Source organism: Anguilla anguilla, chromosome 15 (genome assembly GCF_013347855.1).
Source record: "Anguilla anguilla isolate fAngAng1 chromosome 15, fAngAng1.pri, whole genome shotgun sequence".
Classification (NCBI taxonomy): Eukaryota; Metazoa; Chordata; class Actinopteri; order Anguilliformes; family Anguillidae; genus Anguilla; species Anguilla anguilla.
In genome coordinates, this window is record NC_049215.1 from 8,488,298 (window position 1) to 8,514,308 (window position 26,011).

The window sequence follows — 26,011 nt, forward strand, 5'->3', positions numbered from 1 at the left end:
TTTTTTTTTTTTTTTTGAGTTAGCGGACAGGAAATTGAGGGGAGGGTTAAAGTTCACAACATAACATCACACAAATGGGCCATGTAGTGACACGCCCACATCACCGCACAATCGTGCGGCAAGGTGCTGCATTGCCTGATCTGGTGTGAATGCAGCCTAAGTGTAGTAGCATATTGTAGTAGGTACTGAAGTAACGTTGTAAACCTACAACATAATAGGAAAGTGCCAGCGTAGGTGGGAGGAGACTGTGGATGCTAAGGCAGTAGGACTCTGAGATGGAGCCCTGGGGGACTACTGCACTAAGTGTTAAAACAGTGGGACTGAGCTGATAAGTTAGGAAAAGTACATCCCGTTGGAATTTCTGAGATACCGGTTTGAGGGCCAGAGTCACCATCAGGATCAACTGTATCAAACGCAGCAGAGGTCAAGACAAGATCAAGAAAGGGGACGGGGGGCAGTTTTTGCAGATCTGCATGATTCTGTTATGGGGGGGGGGGGGGGGGGCTATACTGACATTCTTCTACTCTCAGGTAAGCCACTGCCATTTTTTATGCCTAAAGCCTGTCTTACAGCAGCAAACCAGCTTAAAGGCATCAGAGCATTTTCTCAAGCTTTACTTTATAGACAGAAAACCCAGTACAGTAATTTGTGGCCAGATAGAGGCGAAAACCGGCACTAAAGGCTGCAACAGGCCATTTTCATACTTTCTGGAGTAAAGCAGTCCACAGGCCGATACATTTCAGTAAATTCAGTGGCGTTATGAAAATATACAAATTTTATGCAAATTCCATAAAAACTGTAGACTAATTAAAAGAGAATCAGTCTTATTTTCAATAATTGTCAGGCCTTAGTACACTGATAGTCTACAATCATTGTTTGATAAATGTTTTATTTAGCAAATTTGTGGAAAGACGGAAGAATTTACAAAGCTAGGCTTAGAAACCATAGCCTAAGATTGCAAAAGCCTAAAACCTATACTTTTGTGTCTCTTATGTGTATTGTGCTCAAGGGGACAATAAAACATGAGACATTGTGAAAAAATCTTTTTTATTTTATATTAATATTATTATTATTATTTCCATTATTTTCCCAATGGATTGCAGCAGCCATAACTCAGAGGAATAACAGAGTGGACCAATAAGATGCTGAGCCCTGCATCTGCACAAACACAAAGAGCTGAAGAGGAGGACCGTACCTGAGACTTGCAGAGAGACTGAGCTGATGGTCCTGTTGGTCTCAGGATTGGTCACCTTGTAGACTCCAGCATCCTCCAGTGTCACACTCCACAGCAAAAGGGTGTAGTTCTGGGCCAGAAGCTCACATCTCTGAGCACAACGCTCCCCATACCTGGCTGGGCCTTTATTTGCAACGAGCATCAGCACCTCATCTGAACCAAGGCCTGCACTGAATGTTACCCTCACTGGGTCTGCGGTATAGAGCAGTATGGAGAGCAAACCACTGGCTTTCACTGTGAGGTTCTGGGGTGGGTGGCCTGTGAGGACAGGGAATTCATTTACATATTTGCATATTTTAGATTTTCATGCATATTTACAGGGGATATGGACACATTATCAACAGTCAGCTTGAACATGTAAAAAGGTAAAAAATAATACAGGGCAAATTATGGCATCCAAAAATTACTTGTGTCATCTTTCATCAAATCTGCAGTACATCAAGCAATACTTCTGTAAATTATGAAACATTGTTACACTTGCCCTGAATAAAATTACCACATGAAAAAATAAATAATACACACCTGACACACTTACACACCTGAGCTGCTAGGCTCCCCTACAGAACTGAAGATCTAAAGTGAATTTTACCTGTCACAATGAGACTGGCAGAATCTGGGTTCCCCCTCTCTTTCTGACTGTTGTAGAAGCACTGGTAGTCGTCTTCATCTGAAAACCGTGTCTGTCTGATGGTTAAAGACATGTTTCCATAGCGGGCTTGTTCTCGGGAAACTGAAGCTCTGTTCTCGAACCCGGGCCCATATGTGACGGTGTTCTTAAGGAGCTGGTAAACTTTCTCTCCACCTCTCTTCCAGAGGATATCCAGATCACCAGCACGTGCTCGTGTATTAATGTTCCCAAAGCAGGGGAGACTGGCGGACATTCCCATCGCTATGGAAACATTTGATGGGACTGAGAGAGAGAGAGACAGAAAAAGAGAGAGAGAAAGAGAGAGACAGGCAGACAGAGATTTACAAAGCATTCCTGGCATACAGGAATTGAACAGTTCAACCATTTAGCTTGGGGTAGATGAAGGCCCTGATGCAGCATATGCTGTCCACTGCATACCACCCAAGGCCTGTGGGTTTTATACAGACTGGAATGATCCTGTCTCCCCAAAAACAATCGTAAGAATAATAATAGTAATATCCTTTGTCAAAAAACAGCTTTTAGGGCTATCAAATCCACAAGCACTAAAAACATTCATTCAATCTGTCGGAAAAAAGGCAACATGCACTGACCTCTAATTTCTAGTTTCACATCTGAGAGAATGATCTCATCATTGTAGTACTGGCATTTGTAAATGCCGAGGTCACTGTACACCACAGGACTGAGGTTGAGGCTGTAGTTTCCCGGCTCTGTTAGGTGGAAGGATTCCACCCGTCCCTGGAAGCCATTTCCAGAAGAAATGCCTCGGGTGTGGAGTTCGGCCACATGCAGCCAGTCAGGAAGCTCATCCTGCTGAAACAACCAATCCACATTCCTGCTGGGGGCTCCATGGCAGGGAAGAGTGAGGGAATGGCCGAAGCTCACAAACATGCGGACAGAGTAGACTGGAGATGCTGCCAGCTGGGCTAGGAGAGGGAAGTTGGATGTTCAGTCAGCATAAGAGAGAAAAATGTCACAGGGCTTGGCCTTTCATACATAAGAGGGAAATCTCACAGGGCTGGACTTTTCATGCATAAGACAGAAATATCACAGGACTGGGCCATTCACGCATAAGAATTAATAATTTATATTTGAAATCATTTAAATCTAAATTTTTGTCCACCAATATGGCAGTGAAGCATGAAGTTTTTATTCTTTTTTTAATTTTTAATTTATACACACACACAAGCATATACAATGCTGTAAAAAAGTGTTTGCCTCCTTCTTGATTTCTTTTATTATTGAATATTTGCCACACTGAATGGTTTCAGATTATTAGACAAAATGTAATATTAGACAAAGAAACTAAGAGTAAACACAAAACACACACACACACACACACACATATATATATATATATATATATATATATATGTAGGATATGTAGTGTTTAGATTTTGGCCTTAGAGAGGGAAACAGTAAATAATAATGTGGCCTGGCATCCCCATCACAAGCATCAAAGCAAATGTGATTGGGGCAATTTGAAATTCCACTGATACCCTAATCTAGGCTGACAATCTATGGGTCTCAGCTCCTCAGAAGAGACAAACCAGATGACACAGGACACCATATCGGGGGTCGGAGACCCTACATGCCTAACATTTCCCTTTCCCATGTCCTCTTTAAATTTGAATGTAATCTTTAGGTAGGCCAGTCCTTGCCATAAATTAATCTGACCCCCCTTCCTTTCTCTTCTAAAACTTAACCCGGCATCACCCAATCAGGGCAAACAAACCTCAAGCTATGCTGGGTAAGGTATTTAAGATGGCCACAGGAGAAAGTTGTTTGGGTTGCGTTGGTGTCGGATCCTTGAAGAAGAAGTTTTCCTCTTTTTATTTTGGTGGTGGTTCCTAGGTTGTGTGTTTTTAGCTGGTTTCCTTGTGGCGCTTATACTGGAAGTGGGTTATACTTTGGCAAGGTCTGGCCAATGCGTTTCTCTCTCTCTCTCTCTCTCTCTTATCCGTCTCTATCTATCTATATTCTGGTATTTCTAGATTAGTTGCTTAATGTTTTGTATTATGTCTTCTGTTGGGTAATTTAGAAGTAGAGTGCCTGCATTCAATAAAGGATGTATGTTTTCAATTAATTGACGTATTGAATTCAGTTATTTAATCTTAAAACCTGGTACAGAGCTTGTTTTGACTTGTTGGTTGATTCCACCAGTGCACTGTAGACTGACCTATCAATGAATTTGGTGCTTTAATTGATAATTCTAATTTTAAACATAATTAATAAATTAAATCAAATAAAATATATTTTACATGTAGGTTAAGTGAGGGGTTCTAGCATGCAATATCGCTTGGTTCAGTATTCAGAGTGCTGAACAGTTTAACAAGGACATTGACTGTTGGAACCGCTGTATTCAGGAATAAACATATTCTTAATTAATCCTTGCTTGTCCGACATATATATATATTTCATTCATTTAATAAAAAAAGTTATCAAACACCCATATCACCCATGTGAAACAGTAACTGCCCCCTAAATTACTTAATCAAGAATTCAACCAAATTTAATTGATAATTAGATTCAGCGGACTGAACACAGCCAGGCTTAATTGCACCGAGCCCTGTTGAATCTAAACCTCATTGATATAGAACCTTACCATCAGCGTAATTTCTAAATCACATGAGGTCCCCAGGTAATACTAGTGGCGTGTGAAAAGGGCTAAATACAGTAATGAAATCCCATTGAAAAATGGACACATTAGATAATTATGAAAGTTTGGATAAGAATTTCTCCCCAAATGTAAAAGTTCAGAAAATTCTGACACTTGTTCCTGGCAGAAGGGGTCCTGGTCTACATCCTAACCCATTTCTGTGAAATTTTACTGTAGCATTTTTTAATAATCCCATTTCAAACTTTCCATGTAATCCAATAGACAGCATTTGAAAAAAGTGAATTATTTGGATTGAAATATCTCTCCAAAATTAAAAGTTCACTTTTTTCAGTGAAGTTCAAGTTCACCGCGGTTCATATATTAGAACATTATTTTATTTTAATTGAATACATGCGATGTATTCTCGGTCCAGAACCTGCATATACCCGTAAATTTTTCAAATCCCCCTTTCTCAAGTCAATTCGCACCCTGGCCATTTTCTAGACCCGGTTTTGAAATTTCACTTATGTACTTAACCTTAAACGACATTTATTTTAAACCTTTTGAAACCAAACACTTTCATTAGTGCGAAATGCATGTGTGTAGTTTACTCACCCAACAGAACGCAAAAGCTTGCAAATCTCATTTCCAGCTGGGAATCGCTACTGAGACATCTGACTAAAAACTATTAGTAATAGTATTACGTGAAAATTCCTTAATTTAAACTCCCTTCACTAAATCAGACGTCCATTCTCCGCCGTGGCTCCGCTGGCTAGCTTCGCGTGTTTCGCTAAAGTTAACTTCGATGCGCAGTTCTTCATATTATTAGACTGCTGATGCCTATCCCTGCCCAACCTAACTCAAATATAGCACTGCATAATAACCCTTGGAGTATAATGACAAGTAATAATAAAAATGAATAAAAGCACAAAATCACGCTACACATGCAGAGCAGTGTGAAGCTAGCGACAGTAAAGTAGGCAGGGGGAGACCGGGGGCAATTGTAACAATTTTTGGTTTTGATGTCATTACTCAAAACCCTCTTGAACTATTTGGATACAATTTTTACGTAGGTAACTTGTATCTGTGTTCTACTTGTTAACAGTCATCAAATGTTTTTACGAGCAATGTTAGAGTCACGATATTGATTGAAACACTAGAAATCAAATGTTACATCTGCCCCCACGTGCAGGGGCGATTGTAACAGCATATGGGGGCAATTGTAACAACACACATAATACCTTAATATAAATACGAAGGACCACAATAAACTCCCAAGAATATTGATATAGTTAAAACAATTTAATATTCATTGAACAATTCATTCCAGTTTCATTAAAGCAGTATAATCATATAATTATAGAAATATAAAACCTATAACCAACAGTTATAAAAACGGGAACACAATACCATGAGAGTTAAAACAAATAAAATTAAATGGCTCCAGGGCTGTCTGAGTAGTGCAGAGATATAAGCACTCGCCTACCACCCCGGCCAGCCGTGTATAGGTGTAACGCGCTCCCATGGAAATGAGGGTTCGAATCCACCCGTGGGCAATTAAATAATTGGTCATAATTGATTTGTTTTTCACAGAAGTGTCTCAGATATCGCTTCTTCTTTTTTAGGTTTGATACTAACATGATATTTGTTCTCCACCTCCATTTTATTATGGAGAGGATCAGGAAATCTTTTCTGCCAAATCAATACATATAAAGTTTTCAAAGTATTTACATCAGATCAATTATTGCAACAGTACAAATAGGATTACAACATTACATATTACAATTCTTAATAAACACATAAACACAACAACAGCCAAGTATAAATGTAAAGCTATATTTGTATTTTCCTTCATAACAGTATTAGCAGGGTTGATATGCACAAGCATGAAATGGGATTGGGGCTGGGACTGGAGCAGGTGGATTTACCAAGGCTGCAAGGTGACAACTGGCACACATGCAGTCGGACTCCCTGCAGTCACATGCTGCCGCGGCTGCTGGGTCTCTTGAAGCTCGAGCTCCTGGAGCTTGGGTGTTAAGAGAAGTACTGGCATTGGTCTGCTTTTGCCAAGTACTTTATGGGCCACTTCTGAAGCAGAAATTATATTTTTATATACAGTGAGCTCCATAACGTTAGGGACAAAGCCGTATTTTCTTTACTTGGTTCTGTACTTCAAAATTTTAGATTTGCAATCAAACAATTTACATGTGGTTAAAGTGCAGCTATCAGCTCTTATGAAAGATTATTTTAATACATTTTTATTTCACCCTGTAGAAATAACAGCACTCTCTATACATACATACAATCCCAATTCCAAAAAAGCCAAGACAGTATGGAAAATGCTAATAAAAACAAAAGGGAGTGATAATGTTAAATATTGTAAATTTTATTTACCCTGTACTATATTTAAAACACAACAGCACATTATTCGATGTTTTACCTTGTGAATTTAATTGTTTTTTGAAAATATACACTCATTTCAAATCTGTTGACTGCAACACGCTCCAAAAAAGCTGGGACAGTCGAGTGTTTACCACTTTGTAACATCACCATTTCTTTTAATAACGCTTATTAAATGTGGGCAATATTTTTCAAGTCAAAGCAAATTTAAAAATGACTGCTTTCTGTTTTTTTGCATTTAATTTACCGTCTCAACGTTTTTAGAATTGGGGATGTACATGCATATTTTCAGGGTGCCATAATGTTCAGGACAAATGGTTTCACGTGTGTTTCTGATTAGTCAGGTGTGTTCAATTGCTTCTTCAGTACAATTATAAGGTATGCCAATGGAAGGAAGCCATTATGAGGCTGGGATATATGAAAAAACAGTCAGAGACATAGGCCAAACCTTAAGCTTACCAAAGTCAACCGCTTGGAACATCATTAAGAATGAGAGCACTGGTGAGCTCAGTAATCACAAAGGTGGACCTATACAGTTGATGACCAAAGAATTCTCGCTATAATGAAATAACATTAACTCTAAAACAGAGACCTGGACAGTAAAATTTGGGGAGGGTTTATATTTTCATGGGAACTGTACATCATGATGCTGTATAAATGGTAGGTTCTTTATGCCCTTGACCTTATGTTTTGCCATTTTGATACACAACCTTGTGTAGCTCTATCACCCAGTATTATCAAATTCTCAACATGAAAATTATTATTGTTATTATAATGATTTTCCACTGATCTCCCTTTTTTGTGTGCTGTCAATCCAGGGGATAGGGTGGGAGGGGTAGTTAATATGAATTGCATTACACAAATTCTGTATTGTCTGAAGGTGGAGGCAGCAATATTTGTACTGTGTCCTGTTCTATATTGAATAGTTAAAACTGACTGATAATAATAATAATAATAATAATAATGGTAAGTATAGAAACATATAGATAGGAAAGCGTTTGTTAAGATGGCTGAATGACAGTACTGACAATGAACAATTAGAGATGGCATTACTTATTGCCTTGACAGCAATAGTGTAATAAGTAATAATAATTTAATGTATGTCTAGACCGTGACGTGTTACACAAGGCACATGTAAAGGGAGCAATACCAATAATGATGATGATACCAGCAATAATATAGTGAAGGGGAAAGTAAACATATAAACATATAAACTAAACCCTAATATGATTGCAGGGCCATGGAAATAATAGCTGGTGTACTGAGACACAAACGTGCACATGTACACATGTCCCATTTACCTGCAATATTCTCACTTAAAAATGTTATTATGTACGGACAAGCCAACAAACGGGACATGAAAACCAATAATGAAGTCAAATAGGAAAAATTGAACGACTGATCTATTATCTGAAATAATGACAGAATACCTCGATGACATCAATATAAAACAGGAACCTGATTGTAATAAAATTATTAAGACTTACCGAAGCGTAGGTACCACAAAATAACCGCAAAACGCCTCGCCTGTATTTAATATTCGAATTTATTTGTTTATACGCTGTCATTCATTCGTTCATTCGGGACGGAACAGCGCCACGGCAGCGTGTGGCCAAAACTATATTACACCCGCAACGTTAAGAACTACCGTTGAGAATGAATGGGGAAAGTTAAGGGCAGAGACGAAAATGTCGTTCCTGCATCGGGGACGGAACAGCGCCGCGAAATCAACGTGCGGCCGAAAACATATTACATCCGTAGTGTTAAGAACTACCGTTGAGAATGAACGGCTCCCGCGCGGGAGAGACTGAGGTTCAATCCCCAGCAGTGGTACCTCTGGCTTGGTCAGATGTTCCTACGAACACAACTGGCAGTGTTAGCGGGTGAGAAGCCAGTGAGGGTATGAGTCCTGATTATTGCATTAGCGACTCCTACTGGTTGGTTGGGGTGAGTTTCTATACTACTATTACAAAATAATAGTTAAAAAATGTTACTTTTCAGCCAATATGACAGTATTTAACCTCTTAGCGCACAGCCCCTAGTGGTGGGCAGGGCTGGACTGGGACAAAAAATAGGCCCTGCCATTTTTGGCTCAGACCGGCCCACCGCAATCTGTCGGACACCGCCCATCAGAACAACATCCTCGCAGACCGTTCAATATGTATATGATGCATATCTAACCATTTGCCAAACCCCCTACAGAGCGGAGTGTTATGGACAAGTCAAGTATACCAATGCAAGTGGAGCAGTGTACTCACTCACTCCTGATCCTGGTGATCAGAGGTGGCTGTAGAGTAAACAATACCCATACTCAATAAGTAATTATCAAAGAAAAACTCTGCAAGATGTTGTATGAATAATTCAAACGATTTAATACAATTTTATGTAAAACAAAACACATTCACTGTACATTGATTGCCATTCAAAGGCAAAGAATAAAGGTCTTAAATAAAACAAATACAATACAGACTCTCTACAGTAGACAACGTAGAATGGAACATGCTAAATGCTAAGGCAACTTCGCTTTCACTCGCTTTCGTTTTCTCCATTTAACGCAAATGCATAAGAATCGTCGTCATTTAGAAATGAGATCGCATTGATGTATGATCGTGATTTTTTTTTACAACGTATCGTGCCTATTCCATACATTTATTTATTATTTCCTTGCAAACTTAGCTACTTCTCCTGCCTCCTCATTCGTAGACTACCTCGCTCGCGCTGACTAGTCTCGACATGCACCTCTCTTGCTCCTCCGCTCACACCTCTGATAGTGTAGTAGTGATGTGTCCCAAGTGTTTCCGTTTTTGCCATAAGAATTTGAGAATACAAGGTGTTGTTGTTCATTGTGTTAAAATATTCAAAGAAAAGAAAAAGCCCAAAAGCATTTTTGATCGACTTGTTTATGTATGAATCTTATTAAACCCGCCCCATATTAGACAAACGGTTGTGACTGGCCCGCCATATCTCAGGACGAGAGAAATCCGTTCAATAGCCTGAGTGACCAGACTGATCTGCAGAGCGAAATTAAATGTGTTTCAGGCAATGTATTATCAGAGGCAGAAGAACCACAGTACAATATTTTAGCTCATCAAGGAAAACACAAGAGAGCTAAGCTAACGACAGTGCATAGTTAGCCATGGTGTCTCCCAAACATTGATAATGATAACGCTAGCTTGCGGCCAAACAATGCTAACGTCATTAATAGCTTATAGTTTTGCTTGACAGTGACAGACTAACCACATGCTGCTGCTTACCACTTCAGCTTCACTATCCTGCTCATTTTGTGACTGTCCCTCGTCTGCCCTTTCGGGTTCATCCTGCTCAGAACTCACTATCACTGATAGTATCAGAGCTGTCTCGCTGTCTGCCTCATCTTGGACCGTCACATCTCTGATTTTAAACACCTGTTGCTGGTGCTGACTGCCAGCAGCAGGTACTGCAGGAACCCCCACAGTCGTTCCAGAAAACATTTTTTATTTTATTTTGATACATTTTGAGGCATCCTCCGCCAGCTTTCTTATTTTTTTCTCCCGCAATTTCTCAGCACCACTTTTACGCTTTCCTTTCTCCATCGCACACCGCACCAACTACGAGGCTGAGGCGATGCCGACTCGAGTCTCAAGGGCAGAAACGGACGGCAAGGGGTGGGGCCTACACATGTGATTGGGCCAGCCCAGTGTCAGTATGGAAAACGAACCAATGGGCCACTGAAATTGGGCCAGGTCAGTGTCAGTATGAACCAAAGGCCCACTGGCCCAAAAGTAGGTCGGCCCACCGGGCATTTGCCCGGTAGAATATAGGCCCAGTCCATGCCTGGTGGTGGGCACGCCCGCGTGCCTAGATTACTAAAGTCAAACATTCGGTGCTACTGCAACCAACGTGTGAGATGAAAACAGAAACGCGTTGTTTCAGTTTCATTAGTAGACGATACATGACAACTATGCCGAAAACGGAGTTTCGCAGCCCCACCATTGTCGCTCCGGTCGTTCATTTAACACGCACCCCCTCCCTGCAGTCTCATCTAAAAAACACCCCCCACCCTTGACATAATGGACAATATTGTCTATCCTGGCATTAATAAAAATATTCTTTCACCACTAAAAAATCGTATTCCGTCATAGCAACAAGATAAACCCGACAATAGCCCTAAGATATGCCTATACAGCAGTGAAAACGCTGCTCACTGAATAACAAAATAAACGAGAAAAAGTTTTTAAAAATGATACCATGTCATTCTACAGTCAATATCTGGGACTAAATATTGAATAAATATAAAAGCTTACTGTTGGTTTTACGTGTAGAGATGTCCCTTTTGAGACTGCGTGGTCATATATTGTCTTGGACAATCCGTTTGGGAAATATAGGCGCATCTGTGACGCCTGGATATCTTCCAAAATAGCTGTGCGTAACACCACACCTGTTGTTTACGGCGTCGTCGCCCTTTTTAGTACAGTCTGACTTGATTGACAATTCATTTATTCAGTAGGCGAGAGTATAAGCTTTCTAACGATGTATAACATGTCTAATTCTGCTTTTGGAATAGCGTTTTATAGGTCAGCGTAACAGAAAATATTCTTAGCATCACATTCACTTACGCATTCACTCTGTTAGCAGACAAATACGATGCACCTAACGAAACGTGTTCAAGGATATTTCGTAATTTCTTGGAAAATACTATTATTATTGAGGACTTCTGAACATAGCTAAGCCATATGTTTGCTGATAGACCTAGCTGACATCGTTTTCTGGAGCAAAACAGAAGCGAATAGAACAATATCATTGATACTGTCTCTGTCTCTATCTTCTGAACATAGAGGAGATTTCATCATTGCTATGTAAGTATTACCGTTCAAAATATTTCGGTTATATACGTTATTTTTGAAATTGAGTATCTTTAAATAGGTTAGTGGTGTTATATAATGTAAATATTTCACACTGTAATGTAAGCGTTAGATGGAAGTGTAATAGTTTTTGTGAAGCATGCAACAGTGATGACGTCAGAGCTGGAACACTGCCAAAACGTGGTGGACGGGTGAAAATTGTTTTCATGTTGTCTCATCCCCATACAAGAAAACATACGAGAGTACAGAGTATAGAAATACACACGAGTTAATTATTACACATTTAGGTACTGTACCGCATTGTGTGACAATATTTTTGCATTATTTTTTAAATCTGATAGCAATGTTTCATCTTAAACCCTCATAAGGGGCTCATTTATATCCTTTATAATGGACAAAAAGCATTTTATTCAATTTTGGAGAGATTTTGGATATGTTTCTGGACACCTAGCTATTTTAGACCACTCTACTGACTGAAAGCTTGTAATTCCCATTTGAAAATTATGCAACAGTGATTTTCTTGATTCAAAACAGTTGATTTGTAGTGAAATACATGGATATGTTATGATTTACAGCAATGCATAATTTAGACATTTTGGATAGATTTGGAGATGCTGGGTACACTGCTTAGTTTTTGCTTCATACATCTATAGTAGTTCTACATATCCACCCTTAGATTTTATGAACTTGTGGTCAAGAAGTTTTTGACCTAGCACATGTATAGTTTAACCTCCTGCATATATGCAATCTCGCAGTATTTCACTGCAAACTTAAAAAGTGCAAATTTATTTTGGATTTTTTGTCAAAACAATTGCATTTGTGGCACTTTATTTCTTCCAAAATTATGAATATAAACTAATCTGTGTTAGTATTGTAAATTGTACAAATGTCTTGCTTCATTTAAGCCATTTTTCAAGTCTCTGTGGTGTTCACGTCAGGAGTTATAAAGCTTTAAATAGGGTACCCCCTAAATGGGAAAGGATTGGCAAAATTTGGCTTGTGCCTTAAGAGGTTAAAGTTAAGACGACTTCTAATTCATAGACATTGACGATTTTGAGAGCATAAGAAATTGGCTTTTGGCAGGAATTGAACCTGGGTCCCCAGATTGAGAGGCAAAAGACTTAACCACTGGACTATGCCACAAAATATATAATAAATAGAGTATACATAGACATTTAAACTGAACACAAGACACTTTTCTTAAATTATTAGAAAACAAAACTATTATTTTGATGTCGTTACTAAACCGGACACCATTTTGATGGTGTCGGTGTCCATAGTAACACATCGTTACAATTGTCCCCAACTGTGCCACCCATGACACAAGCTACCCTGCTGGCTAGAAACAACGAAGCTAACATTTGACAAAGAGATCAAATGTTAGACAACAGAATGGTCATCAAAACTAGACAGATTTAAATGTATAGACATTTTAGGTTAAAACAGTATGAGGAAAATACTGTAGATTAAAAAAATTACTTTCATACCTCAAAAATGAGTCTTAGCAGAAAAACTTTGTGAAGTATAAGACATCAGTTTGTCCTTTGGTAGGCAGAGAGGGATCATCACAGACCATGTGCATAATGAGTGTCATGATTCTGTCTCGTTTCTGATTGGTGCAATTTGAGATGTAAGTTGAGGGGGGGGGGGGCAGATGACGAAAACAGGCGAACCGCGGTTCATAAATTAGAACATTGTTTTATTTTAATTGAATATAGTTTTCCGATTTAAAAAGTAGCCTAGGCTATAGACAGAGCATTTTCCCAAAGAATATTTAATAGCCAAAGAACCAAGAACTTTCTTTCCCTATTTTAAATAAAATTTTGTCTTCGTTTCGGTTTTATTCTAAACAATTTAGTTTCGAAGAATTTGTTTGATATGGCCATTTTATTTCACTAAATTTCCCAAAATGTGTTGTTTTAGCCCTAGATGCTGATTTCTTCACATTCACTACATATTCTTCTACATATGCACAGCGATTTCTCCAGATCGCTATGCATATGTGCTAACTTTAGTATTTAGCTTTCTGCTTTTAGAAATTGAAATCTGATATTTCAATATTACAGAAAGCGTAGTCTTAAACGACATGTGAAGTGAACGTAAGAAAATAAAAAAAATAATAAAAACACTAATTTCAAATCACCACCTTTGTTCAATGTGCGGACGTCATTTTATCATGCGATGTATTCTCGGTCCAGAACCTGCGTACACTCGTTTCAAATCCCCCTTTCTCAAGTCAATTCGCACCCTGGCCATTTTCTAGAGATTTGAAATTTCACTTATGTACTTAACCTTAAACGACATTTATTTTAAACCTTTTGAAACCAAACACTTTCATTAGTGCGAAATGCATGTGTGTAGTTTACTCACCCAAAAGGACGCAAAAGCTTGCAAATCTCATTTCTGGCTGGGAATCGCTTCTGAGACATCTGACTAAAAACCATTAGTAATAGTATTACGTGAAAATTCCTTAATTTAAACTCCCTTCACTAAATCAGACGTCCATTCTCCGCCGTGGCACCGCTGGCTACCGTCGCGTGTTTGGCTAAAATTAACTTCGATACGCAGTTCTTCATACTATTAGACTTCTGATGCCTATCTCTGCCCAACCTAACTAAAATATGCATAATAACCCTTGGAGTATAATGACAAGTAATAATAAAAATGAATAAAAACACAAAATCACGCTGCACATGCAGAGCAGTGTGAAGCTAGCGACAGTAAAGTAGGCAGTATACTTGGTAGGAAGTATAACTTTTTGAGCAAAACGAAGCAATCAGAACAACTCTGTTCGTACGGTGCAGTGTGAGCCCTCCAGGCATAACTTTTCCGGGGGGGGAGGGGGACGACGACGACGACGACGACTTTCTTTCCCTATTTTAAATAAAATTTTGTCTTCGTTTCGGTTTTATTCTAAACAATTTAGTTTCGAAGAATTTGTTTGATATGGCCATTTTATTTCACTAATTTTCCATTGATTGAAGTTTTTCATCAAATACCCCACCCCCAACAACATGTCGTGTATACATCCCACAATTTTACATGCATTACATTATATTACATTACATTTATTTGGCAGACACTTTTATCCAAAGCGAAGTACAAAAAGTGCATTTCATGGTCATAGACAACTGCTAAACACAGGTTCAATAAGATACAATACTTATTTTGTACAGGTATTTCTAGCCAAGATCACAGTTTAGTTCACACAGTGAACACTTCTGACCTAGCCTCTGCAAAGCCAACTAGGCAGAAGAATGAGCTACAGTATTAGGACAAATACAAATTACCAAAAAGTACTGGGATGGGGCAACATGCAACAAGTGTCATAAAAGGTGGGGGGGTGGATTTAGAATGAAATATGCAGCGTGGTGGTAGTTAGTCCAGGTATAGTCTAAAGAAATGAGTCTTCAGGCCACGACGGAAGATGGGTAGTGAGGGGGCGGTTCGGAGAGGGACAGGGAGTTCGTTCCACCACTGGGGAGCTAGGGTGGAGAAGCTCTGTGATCCCTTTGGTTGGGTGGGAGGGGTTACAAGGCGCCCTGCTGCCGCAGAGTGGAGTGGTCGAGCAGGCACATAGGAACGAATCATGTCCTGCAAGTAGATGGGGGCTGTCCTGTTGGCTGCAGTGTCGGCAAGGGTCAGGGCTTTGAACCGGATCCTGGCAGCGACCGGTAGCCAGTGGAGTGATCGCAGCAGAGGAGTGACGTGGGAGAATTTGGGAAGGTTGCAGATGAGTCGGGCAGCGGCATTCTGAATCATCTGTAGTGGTTGTATGACACAAGCTGGCAGGCTTGCAAGGAGAGAGTTGCAATTATCAAGGTGAGAGGTCACCGTAGCCTGGACGAGCAGCTGGGTGGAGTGCGTCGTCAGGTTTGGTCGAATCCTTCTGATGTTGTATAGAAGGAATCTGCAGGACCGTGATGTTGCCTTGATGTGCTCCTTGAGGTCCAGTTGGTCATCCAGGACCACCCCCAAGCTCTTGGCAGAGTGAGAGGCAATCACTGTGGTGCCATCAACCGTGATTGAGAGCTCACGTAGTAAGGAGGTCTTGTATGGGAAGAAGAGTAGCTCAGTTTTGTTGAGGTTGAGCTTCAGGTGGTGGCTGGCCATCCAGGTGGAGATGTCAGCCAGGCAGGAAGATATCTTATCATCGACCTGTGTGGCCAAGGGGGGGAAAGAAAAGAAGAGTTGTGTGTCATCTACATAACAATGATAGGAGAAGCCATGTGAATTAATAACTGAACCAAGAGGTTTGGTGTATAAGGAGAACAGCAGAGGACCCAGTACAGATCCCTGCGGCACTCCCCTAACAAGGGGATGAGAAGCAGAGGCAGACCCCTTCCAGGTGACCTGGTAGGACCTATCTGCAAGATAGGAAGCGAACCAAGACAGGGCAGTCCCAGCAATGTCCATCTCAGCCAAGGTGGAGAGGAGTATTTTATGGTTGACCGTGTCGAAAGCTGCAGACAGGTCAAGAAGGATCAGGACAGAGGAGAGGTGTGAGGCTCTTGCAGTGGCAAGTGCCTCCATCACAGCCAGGAGCGCAGTCTCTGTTGAGTGCCCGGATCGAAAGCCAGACTGGTGAGGGTCTAGCAGGTTGTTCTGATGGAGAAAAGAGGTTAGTTGTTTAAGAACTGCTCGTTCAAGGGTTTTGGACATGCCACATTTATTATTCAAATTTATTTATAAGTGTACTGAATAATAATAATAATTTAAGAATGTATTTAGGTGTTCACCGATATAAAACGGGGTCAAGTTGTTCACTGAATATGCCCTCTGCGGTGGCTGTTTTCACTGTCCTCCTCAGAAATATTCACTCAGATGAGTGATTTCTTCCAAAGCCTCCAAATGCTGAGTCTTTGGTTTAGACTTAGGCATTGGAAAATTATTTTTGTTGGAAAACAAAAATAGTTTTAAGCATAAAGTTTAAATTACTTGTTTGACAGTGTGTCCTCGGCGTGTGTACTGAAAAAATTATGGTTTGTTTTTACGGAGGAGAAATGATGCAAGTACTTTTATGCAAGCCTAACTACCTATACATTGTTAGAAACATCATTTCATTGGCTAAAATGCTTCACAGTACTTACTATAACAGCTTGCCATTGGCTGGTTGTGCACAGGGCAGAAGTTACGCAGTCCATGTCGAGTCACTGCTTGCGCATGGCAGGTCCCATTGGCTAAACTGAGGGACTGCTTGGCCAATAGTGATCAGACAACCTTGGAGCTGGGCTCATCTTGTTCCAGAGATAGTAATATTTCCTATGTACACAGTACTCTGTGTGTATGCAGTGGCAAAACGGACAATGATAATTCCACCGGAGAAATGAAGGAACCGTTGTCAGTTGGCACCTTTTCTAAACACTTGTTTGTGCTGTAGCCCCGCCCGCATCATTCAGTCATTCTGCTCATTTTCAAATGAAGAAACTCTCCCACACTAATTTCCACAAAATCTGACTGATTTGGTTGATATGGTTATCTCTGCAAAATCATAATATAATTTCCATTTTATTGTAACACTACTCGTTAGAGGGTGTAGTTTTTCTTCACATGTTCATTAAAATACATTTCTGTAGTTAAAAGCCTCTAATCAGTCAGCAATTGCCATCAACGACCCAGAACAAAGGCGTACTCAATAGAATTTACATTTACATTCTAGTAACAAGCAACCATACATTTCACTATGGGTCTTTAAAAACGTGAAATCAGTTGTTATGCCTCCATAGCCACATGACCTTTCAGTTTTATGAGTCCTCAACCTGTAATGCTAATGTTAATAAGACACCATTTTGTGTTACTTTCAAGGGATGTCTTTCAATTCCCTGCCCCTGGCGTATCTGCAATCACCATACTCAATGACATGATGGTTTCATACTTCTGTTAGGAGTGAAACTGCATGGGAGATCCACACCATCTTCTGTTATAAATCATTTTTTTTTATTTCACCTTTTTGTTTTTGTTTACACCCACTTTGGAATGACCAATCATATTTTTTTTAGCCCACGCCATCACTGCAGCATGCTCGGTCACCTCAGAAGGTTTCCTCTGAAGCATCTTCTGCCACCCGTGCTTCTTCCACTCCTGGACACGCCAGCCAGTCTGCGCAGTCATTGCATCAGACGGACGTTTAAAGCACAGCTGACGCAGGCTGACTGCATTACATTACACTCATTTTTGACAGACGCTTTTATTCCAAAGCGACTGCAGGTGCCGGGACAGCCAGAGCACTCACTCACGCAGTCAAGACTCCGTTCAGAATGTAGCATCGTTACACACTAAAGACAAGCGCATCAGTTGGATGCCCTGTCCACAATCATATTTCAGTTTAAGAACGCATCACGGAAAACTAATGCGAATAATTTTATAATAATACATGAATGAACAACATTTTTACATTTTAGGTTATGCTACAAACGTTTGGGAACCTCTTGGGAACTTTGAAGTGCATCCCTTTGATACCCAACTGGTGGTACAATTATATAGTCTTTAAGCAAAGACCTCTGTGGTGGACCACTGTAGCACGTGTCACCGTAGTATCTTTAAAGATGAAACGACAAAAAACCCCCAAAAGTAATACTGGGTTGAAAAACATCCTTTTATTAGATCCGTGCCACACACACTAGTGAAAAATAATACTCCTACAAAAAGAATGCTACCTTCTTCCACGATATCTTTAAATAAAATAACTTCAAGTACTCTGACTCAGGTACAAAAAAATCTGCTCTAGTGGCCTCCGGCAGGCCGCGACACACAGCAATATCCAAACACAGAGGTCACAAACGTCCGTGTGTCCCGGGGCCGGCTGGCCAGGCGCGCGGAGGGAAATGTTCTTTTTTTTTTTTACGAAAAAATACTGTGCGTCACAATATATCTCATACGGATAGAAATGATCATGTCAAAATTTTGAGGCCTGGGAGGATTAAAATGAATGTTTTAAAAAAAAATAGAAAACGGGAACCAAAACAATATCCCCTACACCCTGTTGGAGAGGCAGGCACTACCAAGATTAAGGAGACCACAGTGTTTCGCAGAGGATAACGTACTGTACAGGCGATATATGTATAATCATTTTTTAAGACTAAAAGAAAATGCTACAGTAATTCTAAGGCATGGACAATATTTGATGTCTGAAACGATATGTACACATCATACATATTCCAAACGAGACGGGGCGGGGAGTTCGTTCCACCACTGGGGAGCTAGGGTGGAGAAGCTCTGTGATCTCTTTGGTCGGGTGGGAGGGGTTACAAGGCGCCCTGCTGCCGCAGAGCGGAGTGGTCGAACAGGCACATATGCCTTGAAGTACTGTGTGTATAGGTGAGCCATGGCTCGGGTACGGAGGAAAAAGGAAAAATTTGAAAAAGAGAAAAGAAGAGACGCGGCCTCGGTGGTCATTGCCTTAAAAACCTGACCGGGAGAGCGCGGTCTGAGCTGTCACTGGCTGTTTGGAGGGCACATCTTCATATCACGTCCGCCTCTCCCATTGTGGGGCGGGTTTCAATAACTTTGGTAAATATTTATTCAATTTTGATCTAGTTGGATAATTATTTAGCAATGCAAGAAAGGTGGATATACTTTGTACCCCGACCTTTGTTGTGAGTATTAAACTATGCCCATACCAAACATGATTGCTTTTGGTTCAGGTTACGAGAAGATGAAGAATTATTTTTAAGACGTACAGGCTAGGGAACTATAATACTGTAATATTCTAATAGCCTGCACTCACTTTGAGTTTTTCAGACCTGTTGGATATTTGAATTGTATTTGCTAATTATTCAATTAGACTTTCCTCCATTTGCTGGTGTGAATGGAGCGGCCTTGTTAGTGCTGGAATGTTGAAAGTAACAGACACAGGTTCATTTGGGGGCTTATGCAAAAATAAAGTATTTGAGCTCTCAGAGAGAGGGCTGCAGAGAAAGAACTTACAACTGCTCTACAGGACACAGAGAGAGGGGGTTCAGGGCTGTCAGGAAACAGAACGCATGCTGCTCTGCTGTTGGAACCTCAGAGATCTTCTGCGTTGGCTGTTTCCAGGGTTTGCTGTCTTTATGAAGAACTTCCAGACTGCAAAGGCACTGCCAGCCAGAACCAGCAGCAACAACATCACTTCCACCACTATCCCAGCCACTGCTCCAGCAGAGAGTCCCGCAGAGGCTAAGAGAGAACATGGAGAAAGAGGGACTCATTTGGGAGAAACAGAGAAGAGCAGGTAATAATCAGGAAGGAAGAAAACAATAATAATATTAATAACAACAACAATAATACATTTAGCAAACATCCAGAGGGACTTACAAAAAGTGCCTCCATAAAGGTTCATACAACAAGCAGAGCTGATGCCAAGTTAGCAGTCTGACTAAGGCTGCATTCACACCAGATCAGGCAATGCGGCAAAAACGGCAGTCTTCCCATTCATTTGAATGGGGGTATTGCGTTTAGGCTGCGGCAGTGGGGACCGCATGGGGTGCCGAAAAAAACGCAGCGGCCTGCGGCAAGAAAGTTGAACCACAATCAACTTTTGCCGGAACGCAAACAGACGTCACGCTGCAGTGGCCAATCATGTAAGTTGTTTAAATTACCATGTAGCAGTCCGCTGTTTGCCGAGCAACTGTCAGATGAATCACTGACGCGATTCATTTCCTAAGATTTTATTTTATTTTATGATCGTCATTGTTATTTGACAGTATCGGGTAATGGGACGAGTACCAACGTCGGAATTAAGCTGTATAAAAGATTCGCTATTTAGCAGTTCTTGCATGTTAGTTTATTGTACCTAGCTAAGGAGTTCATAGACCAAACGATGATACTCTCCCAGTTGTGTCCTCGCTTGGTTTATTTTGTGTACCCAGCTTCGACATCTGTGTCTGGCTGGCAGTCTACGCTCAAAAATAACGATAGCAAAAAGCTTCCTTCGGTCTGCGTTCGTGTCCATTTTTTTTTAAGTTAGCGGACAGGAAATGGGGGGGGGGGGGGGGGGGGGGGGTTAAATTTACAACATAACATCACACAAATGGGCCATGTAGTGACACGCCCACACCATCGCACAACCCTGCGGCAAGGTGCCGCATTGCCTGATCTGGAGTGAACGCAGCCTAAGTGTAGTAGTACATTAGTAGTAGGTACTGAAGTAACGTTGTAAACCTACAACATTTTATATTAATATTATTATTATTTCCATTATTTTCCCAATAGATTGCAGCAGCCATAACTCAGAGGAATAACAGAGTGGACCAATAAGATGCTGAGCCCTACATCTGCACAAACACACAGATCTGAAGAGGAGGACCGTACCTGAGACTTCCAGAGAGACAGAGCTGATGGTCCTGTTGGTCTCAGGATCGGTCACCTTGTAGACTCCGGCATCCTCCAGTGTCATACTCCTCAGCAAAAGGGTGCAGTTCTGGGCCAGAAGCTCACATCTCTGAGCACAACGCTCCCCATACCTGGCTGGGCCTTTATTTGCATCGAGCATCAGCACCTCATCTGAACCAAGGCCTGCACTGAATGTTACCCTCACTGGGTCTGCGGTATAGAGCGTTATGGAGAGCAAACCACCGGCCTTCACAGTGAGGGTCTGGGGTGGGTGGTCTGTGAGGGCAGGGAATTAATTTACATATTTGCATATTTTAGATTTTCATGCATATTTACAGGGGATATGGACACATTATCAACAGCAGTCAGCTTGATCATGTAAAAAGGTAAAAATAATACAGGGCAAATTATGGCATCCAAAAATTACTTGTCATCTTTCATCAAATCTGCGGTACATCAAGCAATACTTCTGTAAATTATGAAACATTGTTACACTTGCCCTGATTAAAATGACCACATGAAAAAATAAATAATACACACCTGACACTCTTACACACCTGAGCTGCTAGGCTCCCCTACAGAACTGAAGATCTAAAGTGAATTTTACCTGTCACAACGAGACTGGCAGAATCTGGATTCCCCCTCTCTTTCTGACTGTTGTAGAAGCACTGGTAGTCGCCTTCATCTGAAAACCGTGTCTGTCTGATGGTTAAAGACATGTTTCCGTAGAGGGCTTGTTCTGGGGAAACTGAAGCTCTGTTCTCAAACCCGGGCCCATATGTGACGGTGTTCTTAAGGAGCTGGTAAACTTTCTCTCCACCTCTCTTCCAGAGGATATCCTGATCACCAGCACGCACTTGTGTATTTATGTTCCCAAAGCAGGGAAGACTGGTGGACATTCCCATCGCTATGGAAATATATGATGGGACTGGGAGAGAGAGAGACAGAAAAAGAGAGAGAGAAAGAGAGAGACAGGAAGACAGAGAAAGCATTCCTGGCATACAGGAATTGAACAGCTCAACCATGTTGCTTGGGGTAGATGAAGGCCCTGATGCAGCATATGCTGTCCACTGCATACCACCCAAGGCTTGTGGGTTTTATACAGCCTGGAATGATCTTGTCCCCTCAAAAATAATAGTAAGAATAATAATAGTAATATCCTTTTTCAAAAAACAGCTTTTAGGGGTATCAAATCCAGAAGCACTAAAAACATTCATTCAATCTGTCGAAAAAACGGTAACATGCACTGACCTCTAATTTGTAGTTTCACATCTGAGAGAATGATCTCATCATTGTAGTACTGGCATTTGTAAATGCCGAGGTCACTGTACACCACAGGACTGAGGGTGAGGCTGTAGTTTCCCGGCTCTGTTAGGTAGAAGGATTCCACCCGTCCCTGGAAGCCGTTTCCAGATGAAAAGCCTTGGGTGTGGAGTTCGGCCACATGCAGCCAGTCAGGAAGCTCATCCTGCTGAAACAACCACTCTACATCCCTGCTGGGGGCTCCATGGCAGGGAAGAGTGAGGGAATGGCCGAAGCTCACGAACACGCGGACAGAGTAGACTGGAGATGCTGCCAGCTGGGCTAGGAGAGGGAAGTTGGATATTCAGTCAGCATAAGAGAGAGAAATGTCACAGGGCTTGGCCTTTCATACATAAGAGGGAAATCTCACAGGGCTGGATTTTTCATGCATAAGAGAGAAATCTCACAGGACTGGGCCATTCACGCATAAGAATGAATAATGTATAGTTAAAATCATTTAATCATTTTGTCCACAAATATGGCAGTGAAGCATAAAGTTTTTATTTTTATTTATTTTTTTATTTATACACACACACAAGCATATACAATGCTGTAAAAAAGTGTTTGCCCCCTTCTTGATTTCTTTTATTATTGAATATTTGCCACACTGAATGGTTTCAGATTATTAGACAAAATGTAATATTATACAGAGAAACTAAGAGTAAACACAAAACACACACACACATTATATATATATATGTGTGTGTGTGTGTGTGTAGGATATGTAGTGTTTAGATTTTGGCCTTAGAGAGGGAAACAGTAAATAAGAATGTGGCCTGGCATCCCCATCACAAGGATCAAAGCAAATGTGATTGGGGCAATTTGAAATTCCACTGATACCCTAATCTAGACTGACAATCTATGGGTTTCAGCTCCTCAGAAGAGACAAACCAGATGACACAGGACACCATATCGGGGATCAGAGACCCTACATGCCTAACATTCAATAAAGAATTTATGTTTTCAATTAATATAATTGACTTCTTATTGAATTCAGTTATTTAATCTTAAAACCTGGTACAGAGCTTGTTTTGACTTGTTGGTTGATTCCACCAGTGCACTGTAGACTGACCTATCAATGAATTTGGTGATTTAATTGATAATTCTAATTTTAAACAAAATTAATAAATTAAATCAAATAAAATATATTTAACATGTAGGTTAAGTTAGGGGTTCTAGAATGCAATATCGCTTGGTTCAGTGTTCAGAGTGCTGAACAGTTTAACAAGGGCATTGACTGTTGGAACCGCTGGATTCAGGAATAAACATATTCTTAATTAATCCTTGCTTGTCCGACAAACATATATATATATATATATATATATATATATATATATATATATAAATAATAAAAGTGAACGTTTCATTTTGGAGAGATATTTCAATCCAAATAATTCACTTTTTTCAAATGCCGTCTATTGGATTACATGGAAAGTTTGAAATGGGATCATTAAAAAATGCTACAGTAAAATTTCACAGAAATGGGTTAGGATGTAGACCAGGACCCCTTCTGCCAGGAACAAGTGTCAGAATTTTCTGAACATTTACATTTAGAGAGAAATACGTATACAAATATACAGAATTTTCTGAACTTTTAGCCTACATTTGGAGAGAAATTCTTATACAAATTTTCATATTTATCTAATATGTCCATTTTTTCAATAGGATTGTATTACTGTATTTGTTTATATAGACAGTTTGTAGTTTTATTTGCTTATGGTGCAGTGATATTTCATCCACACCATTTCGAAAGTACATTCTTTCCTGTTCTCCCATACACACGTAATATTGAGACGATTATATTTTGAGGAGAAAACACAACGCGTGACACTTATGGGTATCTGATACTTCAATATTACAGAAAGCGTCGTCTTAAACGACGTGTGAAGTGAACGTAACAAAACAAAAAATAATAATACAAACACGAATTTCAAATCACCACCTTTGTTCAATTCCTCACTTGAGGCGTAGGCCTCTCACATTTGGAAGCAAATTATAGTCTTTGCAATCCGCGAAACCATCCGATCATATAACGCAACCGATTTAAGGTGGACCGGATATTTGGAATCGGGAGCCAACTTCAGCGTCGTATTTCAGGACTACCAATCAATTTCAGTGATGAATTTAGTCCTGTAAGCCCAAACCATAACCTACTCCACCTAACCTCGAATCAGGAAGGGGCGGGGGCGATGACATCATTTTCTCGGGAGCATTGAGGAATGTGCGGACGTCATGTTATCATGCGGTGTATTCTCGGTCCAGAACCTGCAGACACCCGTAAATTTTTCAAATCCCCCTTTCAAATCCCCCAATTTGTCAATTCGCACCCTGGCCATTTTCTAGAGCCGGTTTTGAAATTTCACTTATCTACTTAACCTTAAACGACATTTATTTTAAACCTTTTGAAACCAAACACTTTCATTAGCGCGAAATGCATGTGTGTAGTTCACTCACCCAACAGGACGCAAAAGCTTGCAAATCTCATTTCCGGCTGGGAATCGCGACTGAGACATCTGACTAAAAACTATTAGTAATAGTATTACGTGAAAATTCCTTAATTTAAACTCCCTTCACTAAATCAGACGTCCATTCTCCGCCGTGGCAGCGCTGGCTACCGTCGCGTGTTTGGCTAAAGTTAACTTCGATACGCAGTTCTTCATACTATTTGACTGCTGCTGCCTATCCCTTCCCAACCTAACTAAAATATATCACTGCATAATAACCCTTGGAGTATAATGACAAGTAATAATAAAAATGAATAAAAACACGAAAGCACGCTGCACATGCAGAGCAGTGTGAAGCTAGCGACAGTAAGGCAGTATATACTTCGTAGGAAGTATAACTTCTTGAGCAAAACGAAACAATCAGAACAACTGTGTGTTCGTACGGTGCAGTGTGCGCCCTCCAGGCATAACTTTTCCGGGGGGATGGGGGAGCTTCTTCATTGAAATGAAGATTTCTGTTTAGAAACAATGATTTCTTTGTTTTCTGTGTTTGGATTTTTTTTTCCAACCACAGAAACCAGGATTTTTTTAGGGGTTACTTTATAGAAACAAAGACTTTAATTTAGAAATTGTTTCTTTTTAGAATGGAGGATTTTTTACATGCCCGTGGAAGAAGTGTGCTGAAATTAGCTCCCTTTCCCCTGCCTGTCAACCTCCCCCTCCTAGCTCTCCCTTCAACCATCTCTGGCAGCAGGGCATCTGGAAGATTGTTGAAAATAACTGCATTAGCTATCTAGTTTCCTAATCCATTGATTGAAGTTTTTCATCAAATACCCCACCCCCTTCAACATGTCGTGTACACGTCCCACTGTTTCACATGCCACATTTTCTATTCAAATTCAGGCCTACTCTTTATTCATAAGTGTACTGAATAATAATAATAATGATTTAAGGATGTATTTAGGTGCTCACCGATATAAAATGTGATCAAATTGTTCACTGAACAGCCCTCTGCGGTGACTGTTTTCACCGTCCTCCTCAGAAATATTCACTCAGATGAGTGATTTCTTCCAAAGCCTCCAAATGCTGAGTCTTTGGTTTAGACTTAGGCACTGGAAAATTATTTTATGTTGGAAAACAACAATTTTTTTATGCATAAAGTCTAAATTACTTGTTTGCCAGTGTGTTCTCCGTGTGTGAACTGAAAAAATTATGGTTTGTACATGCAGGAGAAAC

General features: G+C 40.4%; 1 protein-coding gene across 9 annotated transcripts; it reads right to left on the reverse strand.

The window, feature by feature from the left end:
- Window positions 1–222: 222 nt before the first annotated feature.
- Window positions 223–25,140, reverse strand: LOC118214558 (carcinoembryonic antigen-related cell adhesion molecule 1-like). Of its 9 annotated transcripts, none has more exons than XM_035394624.1 (7): window positions 24,786–25,101; window positions 22,281–22,613; window positions 21,637–21,957; window positions 21,009–21,305; window positions 2,474–2,806; window positions 1,824–2,144; window positions 1,038–1,492 (listed from the first exon to the last, which is right to left on the reverse strand). In XM_035394624.1, exons 1-7 carry the CDS (start codon window positions 24,814–24,816, stop codon window positions 1,053–1,055), a joined length of 2,076 nt encoding a protein of 691 aa, XP_035250515.1. In that variant the 5' UTR covers window positions 24,817–25,101; the 3' UTR covers window positions 1,038–1,052. The 9 variants fall into 9 exon arrangements, with proteins under 9 accessions (XP_035250523.1, XP_035250521.1, XP_035250522.1 ...); XM_035394625.1 differs by having other exon boundaries at window positions 21,637–21,936; window positions 24,786–25,100; XM_035394632.1 differs by lacking the exons at window positions 1,038–1,492; window positions 1,824–2,144; window positions 2,474–2,806 and adding an exon at window positions 223–403 and having other exon boundaries at window positions 24,786–25,061.
- Between the last annotated feature and the right edge of the window lie 871 nt (window positions 25,141–26,011).